This window comes from Argentina anserina, chromosome 5 (assembly GCF_933775445.1).
Source record: "Argentina anserina chromosome 5, drPotAnse1.1, whole genome shotgun sequence".
Lineage (NCBI taxonomy): Eukaryota > Viridiplantae > Streptophyta > Magnoliopsida > Rosales > Rosaceae > Argentina > Argentina anserina.
In genome coordinates this window covers 5,311,684-5,325,983 of record NC_065876.1, presented here as the reverse complement: position 1 = coordinate 5,325,983, position 14,300 = coordinate 5,311,684, and the positions used below count along the sequence as shown (strand labels likewise).

General features: G+C 41.4%; 3 protein-coding genes and 1 long non-coding RNA gene across 5 annotated transcripts; 3 read left to right on the top strand and 1 right to left on the bottom strand.

Annotated features, from left to right (window-relative positions):
* The first annotated feature begins 330 nt into the window (after positions 1-330).
* On the top strand, positions 331-1,126 carry LOC126795091 (uncharacterized). Its single transcript, XR_007672221.1, has 3 exons — positions 331-412; positions 690-778; positions 1,054-1,126. It is a non-coding gene; the product is annotated as an uncharacterized LOC126795091 (long non-coding RNA).
* A 666-nt stretch (positions 1,127-1,792) lies between these two features.
* Positions 1,793-3,087, bottom strand: LOC126795047 (LIN1-like protein). The gene has a single exon (XM_050521863.1). The coding sequence runs from the start codon at positions 3,035-3,037 to the stop codon at positions 1,862-1,864; it is 1,176 nt and encodes a 391-aa protein (XP_050377820.1). The 5' UTR covers positions 3,038-3,087; the 3' UTR covers positions 1,793-1,861.
* Positions 3,088-3,756: 669 nt separating this feature from the next.
* LOC126795016 (pentatricopeptide repeat-containing protein At5g50280, chloroplastic) lies at positions 3,757-7,123 on the top strand. 2 transcript variants are annotated; one of them, XM_050521826.1, is made up of 3 exons: positions 3,757-4,594; positions 4,872-6,456; positions 6,686-7,123. In XM_050521826.1, exons 1-2 carry the CDS (start codon positions 3,759-3,761, stop codon positions 6,196-6,198), a joined length of 2,163 nt encoding a protein of 720 aa, XP_050377783.1. In that variant the 5' UTR covers positions 3,757-3,758; the 3' UTR covers positions 6,199-6,456; positions 6,686-7,123. The 2 variants fall into 2 exon arrangements, with proteins under 2 accessions (XP_050377783.1, XP_050377784.1); XM_050521827.1 differs by having other exon boundaries at positions 6,683-7,123.
* A 948-nt stretch (positions 7,124-8,071) lies between these two features.
* On the top strand, positions 8,072-12,089 carry LOC126795018 (MA3 DOMAIN-CONTAINING TRANSLATION REGULATORY FACTOR 1-like). The gene is made up of 4 exons (XM_050521829.1): positions 8,072-8,302; positions 8,668-8,894; positions 9,460-9,554; positions 9,723-12,089. The coding sequence occupies exons 2-4, from the start codon at positions 8,675-8,677 to the stop codon at positions 11,526-11,528; spliced, it is 2,121 nt and encodes a 706-aa protein (XP_050377786.1). The 5' UTR covers positions 8,072-8,302; positions 8,668-8,674; the 3' UTR covers positions 11,529-12,089.
* Positions 12,090-14,300: the final 2,211 nt, after the last annotated feature.

The window sequence follows — 14,300 nt, the reverse complement described above, 5'->3', positions numbered from 1 at the left end:
AATATATGAACATTACAGGTGAGACTTATAACTATGGTGCTGGTAGTTGAAATTGAAAATAGCTGGCCTTAAATGGTTCTGCGCTCAACTGTACTTGTAAGTTGTAACTACTGGAAGAGACGAGGATCAACTAGTAATGAACTTATGGTTTTCTGTTTCATTTCATACCTGACACGTTTCACTACAACACAAAATATGATTTCCGACCCTAGAAATGGTCGAAAAAAACCCTCATTTGGTTGTTAATACTCTTTTCCTTGAACAAGTGCTTTTAATTGCTTTTTTCAGCTTCCTCTCAGTGGAACTTTAGTTGTGAGCATCTTGGCTTGATGCAGTTTCAGGAGGCAGTGTGTCTCTGGTGCAAGGCTCTTATGAGTACTACCATTATCTACAAGATGGATTTAATGATTCGGTAACAATCTCATTTACCATTAGTTAAGCTGCTACTTATTTTGAACTCTGTAATGATCAGACTAAAGCTGTCAAATAAGTTATTACCATCCCTCATTTTATTTCAAATCAACAGGTACTATCAACTCTAGAAGAAGAGGACCATCTCTTTGCATGAACTCACTTTTAAATTGTCCACTTCTCTGTTTTTTTCCTGGACAGTTGTCAGATATAGTATTTTTATAGATGGTTATTTGCAGCTGCAGTTCTCTCAAGTGCAATTTTCTTTCATTTCCTAGGGCTGGGGTTGTGCTTATCATTCTCTTCAAACGATCATTTCATGGTTCAGACTCCAACACTATACATCTATAGATGTCCCATTGCATAGGTATGAAACGCAATTTGAATCACTTCTACTTGGATATCAGATAGTCTGAAATCCTCAAGGCTACCCTGTTTTCGAAGTTTGTTTTCATCAACAGTTGAGGTTATCCCAATTTCGAATATGTTACTTGCTGTTTCGTGGATCTTATAAGAAATTCTCAACATTATTACAACAATCCGTGGTTGACCTGTTAACATCTTTACTACTGCTCTCTTCCATCTTTTTGGGTACAAATATCGGTGTTATACAATGTAAACTAAAGATAAACTTGACTTTAGGGAAATACAGCAGTCATTGGTAGAGATTGGCGATAAGGATCTTTCTTTCATTCCTTCACGGAGTTCACGAATGGATTGGTGCCATTGAGTTGAGCTTTGTTCTGGACAAGCTTTTGGGAGTAAGTAGATCAATGATATTTGCTGATACTTTCTGAAGTCAAATGCACCCAAATTTAAAATGATCGACTTAAATGTTGAACAGGTTAGTTGCAAAGTCATGAATTTTAGATCTGGAGCTGAGCTTCCTGAAAAATGTCGAGGCTGGCCTTGCACTTTTGGAATCAAGGAACACCTATTATGACAGGTACGGCATGAATTCCTCTACTTCACATGAATTTGACACTAGCTTTAAAGAGACTACAAAAGTGAAAGTCTTAATAGTTTGATTTATGACTGCAGGTGGTGGAGTTCTTGCGTATACCCTCTTGGGAGTTGATTACAATGATGCAAGCGGAGACTCTGCATGTCTTATACTTGATCCTCACTATACGGGCAAACGATGAACACAAGAAAATAGTAAACGGCGGATGGTGTGGGTGGAAAAAGGCTGTTGATAGCAAGGGAAAGAGTTTTTTTCTTGCATGATAAGTTCTACAACCTCCTGCTTCCACAGAGGCCTGACATGGTTTGAACTTCAAAAATATCACAGTTGTACCATGTACAATGAATTCCAAATTAGCAAGTTACAAACCCTTCGGTTGAATTGACTATTCACCGCCAGTAGTTGAATTAGACTCACTGGTATTCAACTATTACAAACTTTGCACAAAACTCGCAGAAGCAGCAGATCTCTTCAGCTCTTCCTTACTCAATTCACAGCAGCTGCCGTGGCCTCAGGTGCCTGGTGTGCAACTTCATCATATGCCCCAGTCTCCTCATTGTACGAGTACCACAACCCCGAAACAGCCGAGCAGTACAACCCAGTATTCGGATCGTAATAATACCCCAAGCTGAAACTGTAATAGTAACCGGACCCTTCATCAAACGCATAGTCATTCCCCATTCCCCCACCATTGGCCTCCAATCCCGGCGCAGCAGCAGCAGCAGGCTGATCATCATCGCCAAACATGTCAAAAGCATCATCATCAGCCACGGCACCATCAACAGCACCAATGGACGCAATGGGATTCAAAGCCCCAGCATCACTCTCCATGTCCTCCAGTATGGACTTCCCTTCTCCCATTCTCACCCTAGCCAAGGTCTCATACCCCTGCGCCTCCCTCTCGAAAACCTCCTTCTCCTCATCATACACATTGTTCTCCCCATTCTTCATCATCAGCATCAAAGCATCCTCAGTCAGCTGATCAAACACCGCCTTCGTCTCCGCCGACATCTTCTCCTTCTTGTTCCCCTTGAGCCTCCTCAGAGCCTGCAGCACAGTCTCCCCCGGCTCCAGCGCATCCGCAATTCGCCTCTTGATCTTCCCAATCTCCTCCGAACTCAAATCCTGCGCAGCTTCATCATCTTCGCCGTCGCCACCGTCGCCGTATTTCTCAGCAAATTCCCTGGTGGTTTCTGGATCAACAGCTTTGTCAAGGCTGTCAAACCAAGCGTCCTTGATATTCTGCTCCACATACTCGACGAAATTCCCGTCGGCGTCGAAATAGCCTTCTTCCCTCTCCTTCTCCAAGTTGAACGGGTCGAACTGAATGCCGTCCTCGACGAAGTTCTTGTAGTCCGATTTGATCTTCTCGGCGGGGCCTGAGTCAGCCTCCCTCAAGATCTTGGCGATTTCGCTGCTGCGAATCTGCGCCTCCGCCAGCTCCTTCTCCCTCGCCCTCTCCTTTGCCCTCTTTTTCGCCGCCAGGCTAGGGTCGTTCATCGGCGTCGGGGCCACCGCATCGCCGCCCGCGGCTCTGGCTTGTTCGGCCTCCGGCTTCACCTTCTTGCCTTTCGGATACCTTATCTTCTTCGCCGGTGGAGGCTTGGCGGACATGTCGTCGTCGTCGGCTTCGAAGGAGCGTTTGAGATTAGAGCGTTCCATGGAAATTCAGAGCAGCTTGTTGTTTCTGATTGAGACCACTAGGGCTCTTTGTAATTTTGTACTCCCTAATTGCCTATTTTCCACATATATATATATATCCCCTAATTCTTGTTTTATTCTTTTCAATCTTTTGGATTTGGAAAACCTCCATACAAAAGGTTTGGATTGGTATGTTTTCCCAAATCCAAAACCTCCTAGGCCCTAAATGCGTCCATTTTGGCAGAGGTTGCAATTGACACCGAGATGTAGTAGCCGGTAAACTACATTAGTTATTGTGAATTTGCATAAGATTCAATTTTCGTGCATTGGTTGGGCGGAGATCGGGAGACAAGAAGAGTGAGTCAAAGAGGGGAAGGAAAGTCAGGGGTAACGGGAGGATAAGAACATCGGCAATTACATTCACATTTTAAATTGGGTAACCTAAATGAGTGAAGCAGTTTTGGTGCAGTTCTGTTGCAAGTTCGAATTGAACTCAGATACTAACAAATTATTTGTCAAAATCATGTCAAAAGCCTAAACCTAATTTCACCCAACTCCTAGATGTACACATCATGGCGAGCTAATGTAACATGATTGCTAAATTATCACTTAGTTGAAAGTTAAAACCGTCCCTGTCCTATACCATTACTGGCACCAAAACGCACCGTTTTGAAGGACTAGTAAATAGTAATGCTACATTGTCAATTGCCAGTAGCGGCAAGCTATCCAAAAACAAAAGACCATGGCTCTCCTACGCCGGCAGCTCCCTCCTCCCCTTCTTCTTCCCTTACTTCACAGTCACTCTTCAACCCACCATTCTCTAAAACCCTACCACTTTGGGCTCCCTAAAACCCTAAGACTCTTCTCTCTCTACTCAGCTCCTCCAACTCCCACTTCCAATTCCTCAGCCTCCATCTTCCTTCCTTTTCTCCAAGACGAAGAAGAAGAAGCAGAAGAAGAGGTTGTAGAATTAGTTGCAGAGGAAGAAGGAGAAGGAGAAGAAGAGGACCCAGTTGACCCAATTGTCAGATTCTTCAAGTCCCGGACTTCAACCCAAGACCCACAGCGAGAAGGCAAGCTCTCTCTGCAGAAGAACCGCCGCACTTCTTGGCACTTAGCCGACGATTTACACCACTCTGAAGCCGATTCCGGCGCCGACCCAGTGGTGGAAGTACAAAAACAACAACTGGGTCTAATGAGTTCTGATTCAAAGCCATTGCCAGATGGAACTGTGGGTAAGATTGTGCAGAAAGCTAGAAACTTGCGGCAGAATTCGACACTGGGAGAGGAAATGGGCGGTTTTGAAGGGAGAGTTGGGGAGAAGGAGTGTGTGGAGGTTTTGGAGTTGATGGGTGAGGAGGGCTTGTTATTGGGTTGCTTGTATTTTTTTGAGTGGATGGGTTTGCAGGAGCCTTGTTTGGTTACTCCTAGAGCTTGTTCTGTTTTGTTTCCGATTTTGGGGAGAGCTGGAATGGGAGACAAGTTGGCGGTTTTGTTTAGGAACTTACCAGCTAAGAAGGAGTTCGGGGATGTTCATGTTTATAATGCTGCTATTTCTGGCCTCATGTGCTCCAAAAGGTATCGCATTCGGTACTTCTGGATTTTGTTGTTGCTCAATTTGTAGTGATAATGTTGAATAACCGTAATGTTGGTTTACAATGTATTACTGCATCATGTTGATATAAATTTAAGCAATGTTGCCTGTGGTATGTAAAATCTTGTTCACATAACTAGTTGAAGTTAGGTAATAAAATCAAGTTTTGGCAAAGCTGTAGCTATGGATGCAATGGCAATGCATGCAAGTGATAAAGCAATTTACTAGAAATTGTTGCTGATGTGTATCGGCTCATTTCAGGTATGATGATGCTTGGAAGGTGTATGAGACGATGGAAGCAAACAATATCCTTCCGGACCATGTGACGTGTTCAATAATGATTACCATCATGCGGAAGATTGGTCGCAGTGCAAAAGATGCTTGGGATTTTTTTGAGAGAATGAACAGGAAGGGTGTTAAATGGAGTCAGGAAGTTTTGGGTGCTCTTATAAAATCATTCTGTGATGAGGGGCTGAAAAGTGAAGCCCTCATCATTCAGATTGAAATGGAGAAGAAAGGGATCTCATCGAATGCCATTGTGTATAATACTTTAATGAATGCATTTTGTGGTTCCAACCGAGTTGAAGAAGCCGAAGGTCTGTTTGCTGAGATGAAATCAAAGGGGATTAAACCCACAGCTCCCACCTTTAATATTCTGATGGATGCATACAGTAGAAGAATGCAGCCTGAGATTGTTGAGAAACTTTTGGTGGAAATGCAGGAGATGAGACTGGAGCCAAATGTCAGATCATATACATGTCTTATTAGTGCGTATGGGAGGCAGAAGAATATGAGTGACATGGCTGCAGATGCATTTCTGAGGATGAAGAAAGTTGGCATTCGTCCCACTTCACATTCATATACAGCTCTTATCCATGCATATTCAGTCAGTGGCTGGCATGAAAAAGCCTACATCGCATTTGAGAATATGCAAAGGGAAGGATTAAAACCCTCCATAGAAACATATACTGCTTTACTGGATGCATTTAGGCGTGCTGGTGACACTGAGATGTTGATGAGAATTTGGAAATTGATGATGAAAGAGAAAGTTCAAGGGACTAAGGTGACATTCAACACACTTCTTGATGGATTTTCCAAGCAAGGTCGCTATCTGGAAGCAAGGGATGTCGTTTCTGAATTTGGGAATATGGGTTTGCAGCCAACAGTGATGACATATAATATGCTGATGAATGCATATGCACGTGGAGGGCAGCACTCAAAGTTGCCACAGCTGTTGAAAGAAATGGAAGTTCTCAATTTGAAACCTGATCCTGTAACTTACTCAACCATGATTTATGCCTACATCCGCGTGCGTGATTTCTCAAGAGCATTTTTCTATCACAAGAAGATGGTAAAAAGTGGTCAAGTGCCAGATGCCAGGTCTTATGAGAAGCTTAGGGCAATTTTGGATGTTAAACTTGCAAGAAAGAACAAGAAGGACAAGAGTGCTATACTGGGTATAATTAATAGCAAGATGGGTATGTTGAAAATTAAGAAGAAGGAAAAGAAAGATGAGTTCTGGAAGAACAAGAAGAAACGTTATGTGAGAGCTGATAATGCTGTTAACAATACCAACACCGATGGTTAATTTTGGCTTGAATCCTAACTCTGGTTCGCCATTTTCTGCCCCTCAAAACTTTAGAAAGTTTATGAGGTAGTTCCGTAGTTGTAACATTTCAGGACAGTCATAGTAGTGATCTTGGAAAAAACTGGAAAAAAGAAAAGCTTGATTCTACTATGGTGAAATTGTGAAATTCTGTAGTCGATACAAATTAAGTATGATTCTTTGCCATAACAAGAATAATGGCTACAGCTGATGTAGGCCAGTCTCCAATGAAGCAACTAGGTAAGCCTGCATCTGTACATATCTTGTTGTATAATGAAATTTTCTTTTGCTTCAGTCGCTTACGATAACCTTCAGTCGAAGTAAAACTGTCGTATAAACATGCACTCAGATACATGACCAGCAACTCTTGCCATGAATGTTTCTTTTCTTCTGTGTGTAGCCTCGAGTAAGCTGTCTGGAATTGATACTGATATCATTCGCTTTGATGTTTACTTGTTCTTCTTAGCAGGTGATTTTGATCCCATCACCACTTCTTTGCTTGGGCTGGCTGATAAATCTCGCAGAACCCTGAAGAGGATAAAACGAGCAACATTATTGGTGTGGCTGGTAATCTGCAACACCAACCAGCACCATCATTTCAAAACTAGGAAATGCAGACTTCTTGGGACTTCATCTATGTCGGCATGAAGAAGGAGCCTTCTGCTTATCATATGACGATTGCAAGCACAGGACACGTACACTCCAATCTCCATCATCGTCGACTTCATTTACTGAATTCTATACTCAAGAGCTTGTTGAACCTGTTCTAGTTTTCAGTTCAATTTTGAATCCTTTCTAAATTGAATAACGTAAATCATGGTAAAGCAAAGTAAGTACATTCCTTAATCCCTTACCTTGCTTACTTACTACTTTTACAGTGAGACTATATGAAGGCATTGGTTCTCAATTTCTGTATAGAACTTGAAGGAACATTTGACTGTTGTCACCCCAGCAAATTTTCATTGAAATACCTACTTACTAGGGTGATTTATTTCCTGGAAAAAACTTGCGTACAAACCCAAATGTACGCGTGCGTCCAAACTCTCATTTATTTGTACATTTTGGGAATATAAATACATGATTTTAACCGTTCAAAGGTTTAGTTTATTATTAAAGATCATTTTTGTAAAAGATCAACATAAACAAAAATCGTTTGCTTTATCGATTGCATCAAACAAATGAACGGTTATGGGAAAAATTAGTAGTATTATGATCAACTGTCAATTTGTTTGATGCAATCGACAAAGTAAACGATTTTTGTTTATGTTCTACAGAAATGATCTTTAGTAATAAATTAAAATTTTGAACTGTTAAAATCATGTATTTATAATCCCAAAGTGTGTAAATAAATGAGAGTTTGTTTTTTCCATATTTCCTTTCCTCCGTGCCTCCTTATTGGCTTATTCAGCATCACTTTTGTCGGGGGATCTTGTCATTCACTCACCGTCCATTTACGCAATGTGACCGATCCTTCCACACACATTATTAAATTCTCCAACACGTTAACACCATTATTAATGGTAATTAACTAATTACTCATCGCTTAAACCTAGATGGAAATTAAATGATTTCCCCATTAACAAAAATCGAGTTGCGACAAAAACAGGGGCAGTATGGTAAAATGGCCCGACGCAAAACCCTAAACCGGGTAGGGCGGAGCCGGGTGTAACCAAAATACCGGGGCATGGAGAGAGAGAGAGGAGGTCCATTACTGGCTAAAGTGCCAACGCCACGTGGACAGTCCTATCGCTAATACACACGAACCTCAAACGATGACGTGTCCCGGGTAACCGCAGCCTCCCTATAAAACCCTCCCTCTCCCTTTCGCTCTCCCACTCCCTCAATTTCATTCTCATCCATTTCTTCTCTCTTTTTCTCTCTTAACCCGATTGAGACACTCGGCGCCGATTCGGATCGGATCCTCGATCTAATCCGAGAGTACGACTTGACGGCGCCGGTGGACTTCCCGGAGCTCCGATTTGGATAGCCCACTCTTTCTCCTGTCTTGGCTCGAGATCCGGGCCAAGCACAGAGGTAACGGATTCTGGTATCGGATTCAGCATTCTCCGGCTTCTTACCGATATAGGTAACACACACACTCTCTCTCTCTCACTCACTTCGTCTTTTGCTTCGTTGCTGATATTTGTTTCCGTATTAGCTCAGAAAGAATCGATTCAAAACGGTGCGTGTAGTTGCTCATTGTGTATATCATTACTTGTTCTTCACAGATGGTTGTTTGTTACTCTCGTTTAGCCTGCTGTAAATATTTGGTGGTTTGTTTTTTGGATTTTTGACTACTGAAGGAAACTTTGTGCTAATGATTTTAGAGTATATTTAAGCTAAAATTGATGCGGTAAATTTGTCTTTACTGAGTGGATAGTTGCTTGAGCTGTTTTGAGATGCGTTTCTGGGGTTTAACAGTGTAGGATAACTTATTATTGTGGTTTGTAGTGTGGCGATGTCATCGAGTGAGGGATTTTTGACGGATGAGCAGAGGGAAACATTAAAAGTTGCCTGCCAGAATGTGGAGCTTCTGTCATCGTCGCCAAAGTCCCCTACATCTTTTCTGTCCGAACATCATGTAAAAGCTCCTGCGGGCGGCAAGGCGTCGACGGCTGGGATAGCTGTGAGGCATGTGCGTCGCTCACACTCAGGGAAGCTTGTGCGAGTCAAAAAGGGTAAGTTTAGTGGCTCATACTTGAATGGTGTTGGAATTTGTACTAGCTTGGTTTTGGATGTGCATGCAATTGTGTGTTGTGTAATTACTGCTTTTAGTATGCCTCTATTGAGATTATTTTCTTCAATTGATATTAGCCTATGGAACTATGATTGAACAATGATTTTTATGAAACCGCTATTACCTAAAAAATCTTGGTAGGGATGCTTTACCTCTGCCAATCTACTGTACTGTAGTCCCCTGTCTGTTCTTTTGATGCTTTACTTTGAAAGAGTTGGACTAGTTATGTACGATCTTAGCCATTCGTTGTGAGAATGATCCTGAAGCTTTTGGCTGGATACAAGTAGCATTATCATCTTCAAGGGTGCTAATGACTACATTTATATTTGTTTCTATCAGATCTGAAAGATGCCATGCTATTTAAGTCAGTATATTACTTTAGTTTATATTCAAGTTAGTTTTTTTTTATCTCTTCCTGTTGGAATAGTTTATTGACATTGTAGACTGTTGCTGTTATGTAAGCCTTCACATTTGATCTTTCTCGGGCTTTTCTCTGCATCATGCAGGAGGAGGAGGTGGCAAGGGCACCTGGGGAAAGCTGCTTGATACTGATGGTGAAACCCATATTGATCGCAATGACCCTAACTATGACAGTGGGGAGGTACTATTTCTCGATTATACTATCTGCTTTATCTTAATTTTAGTTTACTGAGTCAGTGTTAAAATGTTATTGTTTTCAGCATCTCCCCCTGCTTCAATTGATGTATGTTAGGTTTTTAGTGCTATGATACTTTGTGTTAATAATTTTTGAATCTTGCTGTCACAATAGGAACCTTACCAACTTGTCGAGGCAACTGTAGCGGATCCCTTGGATGAATACAAGAAAACCGTTGCATCCATCATTGAGGAATACTTCAGCACAGATGATGTGGGACAGGCAGCATCTGATCTCAGAGAACTGAGCTCCATTCAATATCATCCTTATTTTATCAAGCGCCTTGTTTCCATGGCAATGGACAGGCATGATAAAGAGAAGGAAATGGCCTCGGTTCTGCTCTCAGCTTTGTATGCTGATGTCATCAGCCCTGCGCAGATTCAAGATGGATTTTATATACTTCTTGAGTCTGCTGATGACCTTGCAGTGGATATTCTGGATGCTGTAGACATTCTTGCCTTGTTCATTGCTCGTGCAGTGGTTGATGACATCCTTCCTCCAGCCTTCTTAACTAGGGCAAAAAAAGCACTGCCCGAATCGTCCAAGGGAGTTCAGGTAATTCAGACCGCAGAGAAGAGCTATCTTTCTGCTCCGCACCATGCGGAACTTGTGGAGAGGAGGTGGGGTGGTACCACCCACATAACTGTGGAAGAGGTGAAGAAAAAGATTTCTGGTTTGTTGAGGGAATATGTGGAAAGTGGAGACACTCTTGAGGCATGTAGGTGCATTAGGGAGTTGGGAGTCCCATTTTATCATCATGAGGTTGTGAAAAGGGCTTTGATTCTTGGCATGGAAATTCGGACAGCCGAGCCACTAGTAACAAAGCTATTAAAGGAGGCGGGTGAGGAAGGCATCATTAGTTCTAGTCAGATGGCAAAGGGTTTTGCTCGGTTGGCAGAGAGCCTTGATGACCTTGCGCTTGATATTCCATCTGCAAAAACATTGTTCCAGTCTCTGGTCCCCAAGGCAATATCTGAAGGTTGGCTGGATGATTCATTTGTGGAATCCTTTGGTGAAGATGGTGAGGTACAGAATGGAGATGAAAAGGTGAGGCAGTACAAGAAAGAGATTGTGTCCATAATTCACGAGTACTTTCTCTCGGATGATATTCCCGAACTTATTCAGAGCCTTGAAGATCTTGCGTCACCGGAGTATAATCCCATATTCTTGAAGAAGCTTGTCACGCTTGCGATGGATAGGAAGAACCATGAGAAGGAGATGGCATCTGTTCTGCTTTCTGCTCTACATATTGAGATCTTCTCGACTGAGGATATAGTTAATGGATTTGTCTTGCTTCTTGAATCTGCAGAGGATACAGAATTGGACATCTTGGATGCTTCAAATGAGCTTGCTCTCTTTCTGGCGAGGGCTGTGATTGATGATGTGTTGGCCCCACTGAATTTGGAAGAGATTGGCAGCAGGTTGCCACCGAATTGCAGCGCGACTGAGACTGTGAGAATGGCTCAGTCACTGGTTTCTGCTCGTCATGCTGGTGAGAGGCTCCTGAGATGTTGGGGAGGTGGGACTGGCTGGGCTGTGGAGGATGCGAAGGACAAGATCACAAAGCTATTAGAGGAGTATGAAAGTGGGCGGGTTGTGGCTGAAGCCTGCCAGTGCATTCGTGATATTGGAATGCCTTTCTTTAACCACGAGGTGGTGAAGAAGGCACTGGTTATGGCCATGGAGAAGAAGAATGATAGTATGTTGGATCTGCTTCAGGAGTGCTATGGTGAAGGACTGATCACTATTAACCAGATGACTAAAGGCTTCACCCGCATCAAGGATGGGCTAGATGACTTGGCTCTTGACATTCCGAATGCAAGGGAGAAATTCAGCTTCTATGTGGAACATGCACAGGAGAAGGGGTGGCTTTTGCCCACCTTTGGTTCATCTGCTGCGGATGGTTCTCACCGACTCTAGGCTGCAAACCATCTAGGAGAACATGTATTTTTAATTGCTTCTCTCATGTATCTTGTTGCCCAGCTATATTTGTACTGTTTAAATGGTTGCTCATGCACTTCTTACAGGTGGATGGATGGATGGTTATTCTGGGTGAGGAATATGTTTAGATTTATTTAATTATGATGCTTTCTGTTTTTTAGTAGTGAAGTTCGAATAGATCACCTTGATTCAACCTTGGGTGCGCTTACCTGGTTGTTTATGTTTTTTTTTTTCGGTTTGCTTGCCACTCCCGAATGTCATTCAGTAGAAATCCTGAAGTGTGTTACTGTTCTGGTGGTGATGCATACGCTCTGGCAGCTCTCGACCAGGCATCTTTAGATGTGGAAGAGTCGATGCTCGTTCTGGAACATGTTATGCTGGTTTATAGACTATTGAAGCAAAACATTATCAGCATGCTAGCAATCTCATCAAAAATAGACGCACACTGATCAACTTAATTTCTTTCTGTTTTGCCTGTAATGTTTATGCCGATGTGAACTGTAATATGATAAAGCAGAGTAACACAATGCCTTTCTATGAGCTCCCTTCTTTCTTGCTTGTATTGTGGATTATGCGAAGTTGAAGAGCAACTCAGCAAGATCTTGTTATTTATAGTTCCCTGCAACATTTGAACAGCCCTTTCATTTCAAGGGAGCTATTCTGTCACTGCATCAGCATCGTTCTGTTCTTCTCAAAGATGTTGATCGACGTGCTCATACATGGAGGCAGATTATAGTGTCTTCTGTAACTTCATCATAGCGAACACTATTCATAATTCGACAAATAAGAAAAGAAAAGTGCGAAGATGAAAATTTCCTAGCTTATGCTCGCACCTGGTGAAATGTCCTAGCTAATGCTCCTGCAATAACGTATACCGTTACACGATCATTGCAGTTTTGCAGGGTTTCTTCAGCTTGGTTCTTTTCTTGGGGACGGATTGTTCTTGAAGTTCATTGTGTCTTAAATGCATTAGTGCATCGTGTTCTTCCTGCCATACATTGTGATAATTTGCAGTTTTAATTTAGTACAGATGGGATTCTAATATCACTCATTTCAGGAATATGAAATCTGATTGGCATTCTCAACTAGATTGTGTATGCGATCGAATTGATAGAAGATAACAACTTGAGTGGCTAGAGTTGTTTTTTTTTTCGTTATACTTATGCCATTGGAATCGAATCTTCAGATGAATGAACAAAGATATTGAATGTATGCATTTAGTCCGTTTCAGAATATCGTCGTGCTTGTGCTTTAAAATTATATAATGCGTTTGATATATGCCATCCACTTTGGTATGGATGCCACACACAAAGAGACCTGCTGCAACAGAAGGTGTATGAAAGACTGGTTTGTAAGTGAGTGGCTAAGATGGTTGAAAAGGAGTTGTGATGATTTACACTCAGAATGGTACGAGTTATACCACTTTGAGAGACGAGGAGTTGTACCCACCCATATGAGTATCACTTGAGATGAGCAAGCTCTTGTTCATTTTTGAACTGCATTGAACGGATGATGAATAGTAGGGAGGAGCTATGAGTCATCTTAGTCAGAAGAAGTTATGAGTCAAATTTGCAATCTTCTTCTTACACATGTGAAATTACATCTATTTCCGTCTAGCCCGCCGAGTCATACAAATTATCTCCGCGTAGCATCCACATTTCCAGCCTAGCCATCCAAACTAGTTCCCGCCGTGCCCGCTTAGCACGCGCCTAGCCTTTTATAATGGAAAGTAGTCACTAAATCATATCTTAGGTATATCTCAACTTGTGTGATAATGATGAGAATTTTGGATTTCAACAAACTCAATTGGAATTTGGATCAAACTTATTAACAAGAATCTTGTAGAGTTCATCACTTTATATATACTAGCACTCACTTTCACACGATGTGCAGGAATTGTTTTTTTTCAGGAAGTTGGGATATGGAAGTTATCCACAGTGACTTCTACCCATTATTATATTTTATTTACATTTTTTATTTTGTTAATTACAGTTACATCCTTCATATATTCACAATTTATTTAAATTAACCTATAGTCTAGGGTTATTTATGTAAAATCATAGACATTTTGGTTGATAAAACTTGTTTAAATTATTAATAATATATTAGAAACTGCACATGAGTGTGGGAAAGTGGGTTGTTGTTGATGTGAAAAATTGGGTGATTTATTTATGAAAATATTTATATTTTGACTGTAATACTGCTTGTCAATGTGAAATATGAAAATGGTGTTTTCCGAAAATTTGTATTTTAGTGGTACTTTTTTTTATGGCAAACCATTAAGTTTTATAGAATTTTTATGAGGATGGAATAGCCATTACATAAACTCAAAACATCATACAAGAGGTTATGAATCGAAACTCAAAGCTAGCATGTGGTAGAGAACTATTATTTGGTAAGAAGCTCAAAATTGAAAAAATAAGTTAGCATATTCTATGACTGATGTGGGCATATCAATAGGTAACATACTAAACTAAACAAAAATAATATTGGGTTTAGACCCAGGCTCCAAAACCCAAGTCCAAAACATATCTTGTGAAACCCTATGTAGGGATTGAAGAGTAGTTGCCGTTAACCCTAGCCGCAACCAAGTATTGCCCATCGCTAGTTGATGAAGTAAACTTGCATTGATTATAGCTCCTAAGCTTTGTGTGAATTGATCTCCATCATGCCTGATAAGATCTGAATGCAGCCTTAAACATATATTGTAATTAAGAAGTGTGGAGGTATTGTTCAATCTAATCTCCCCAC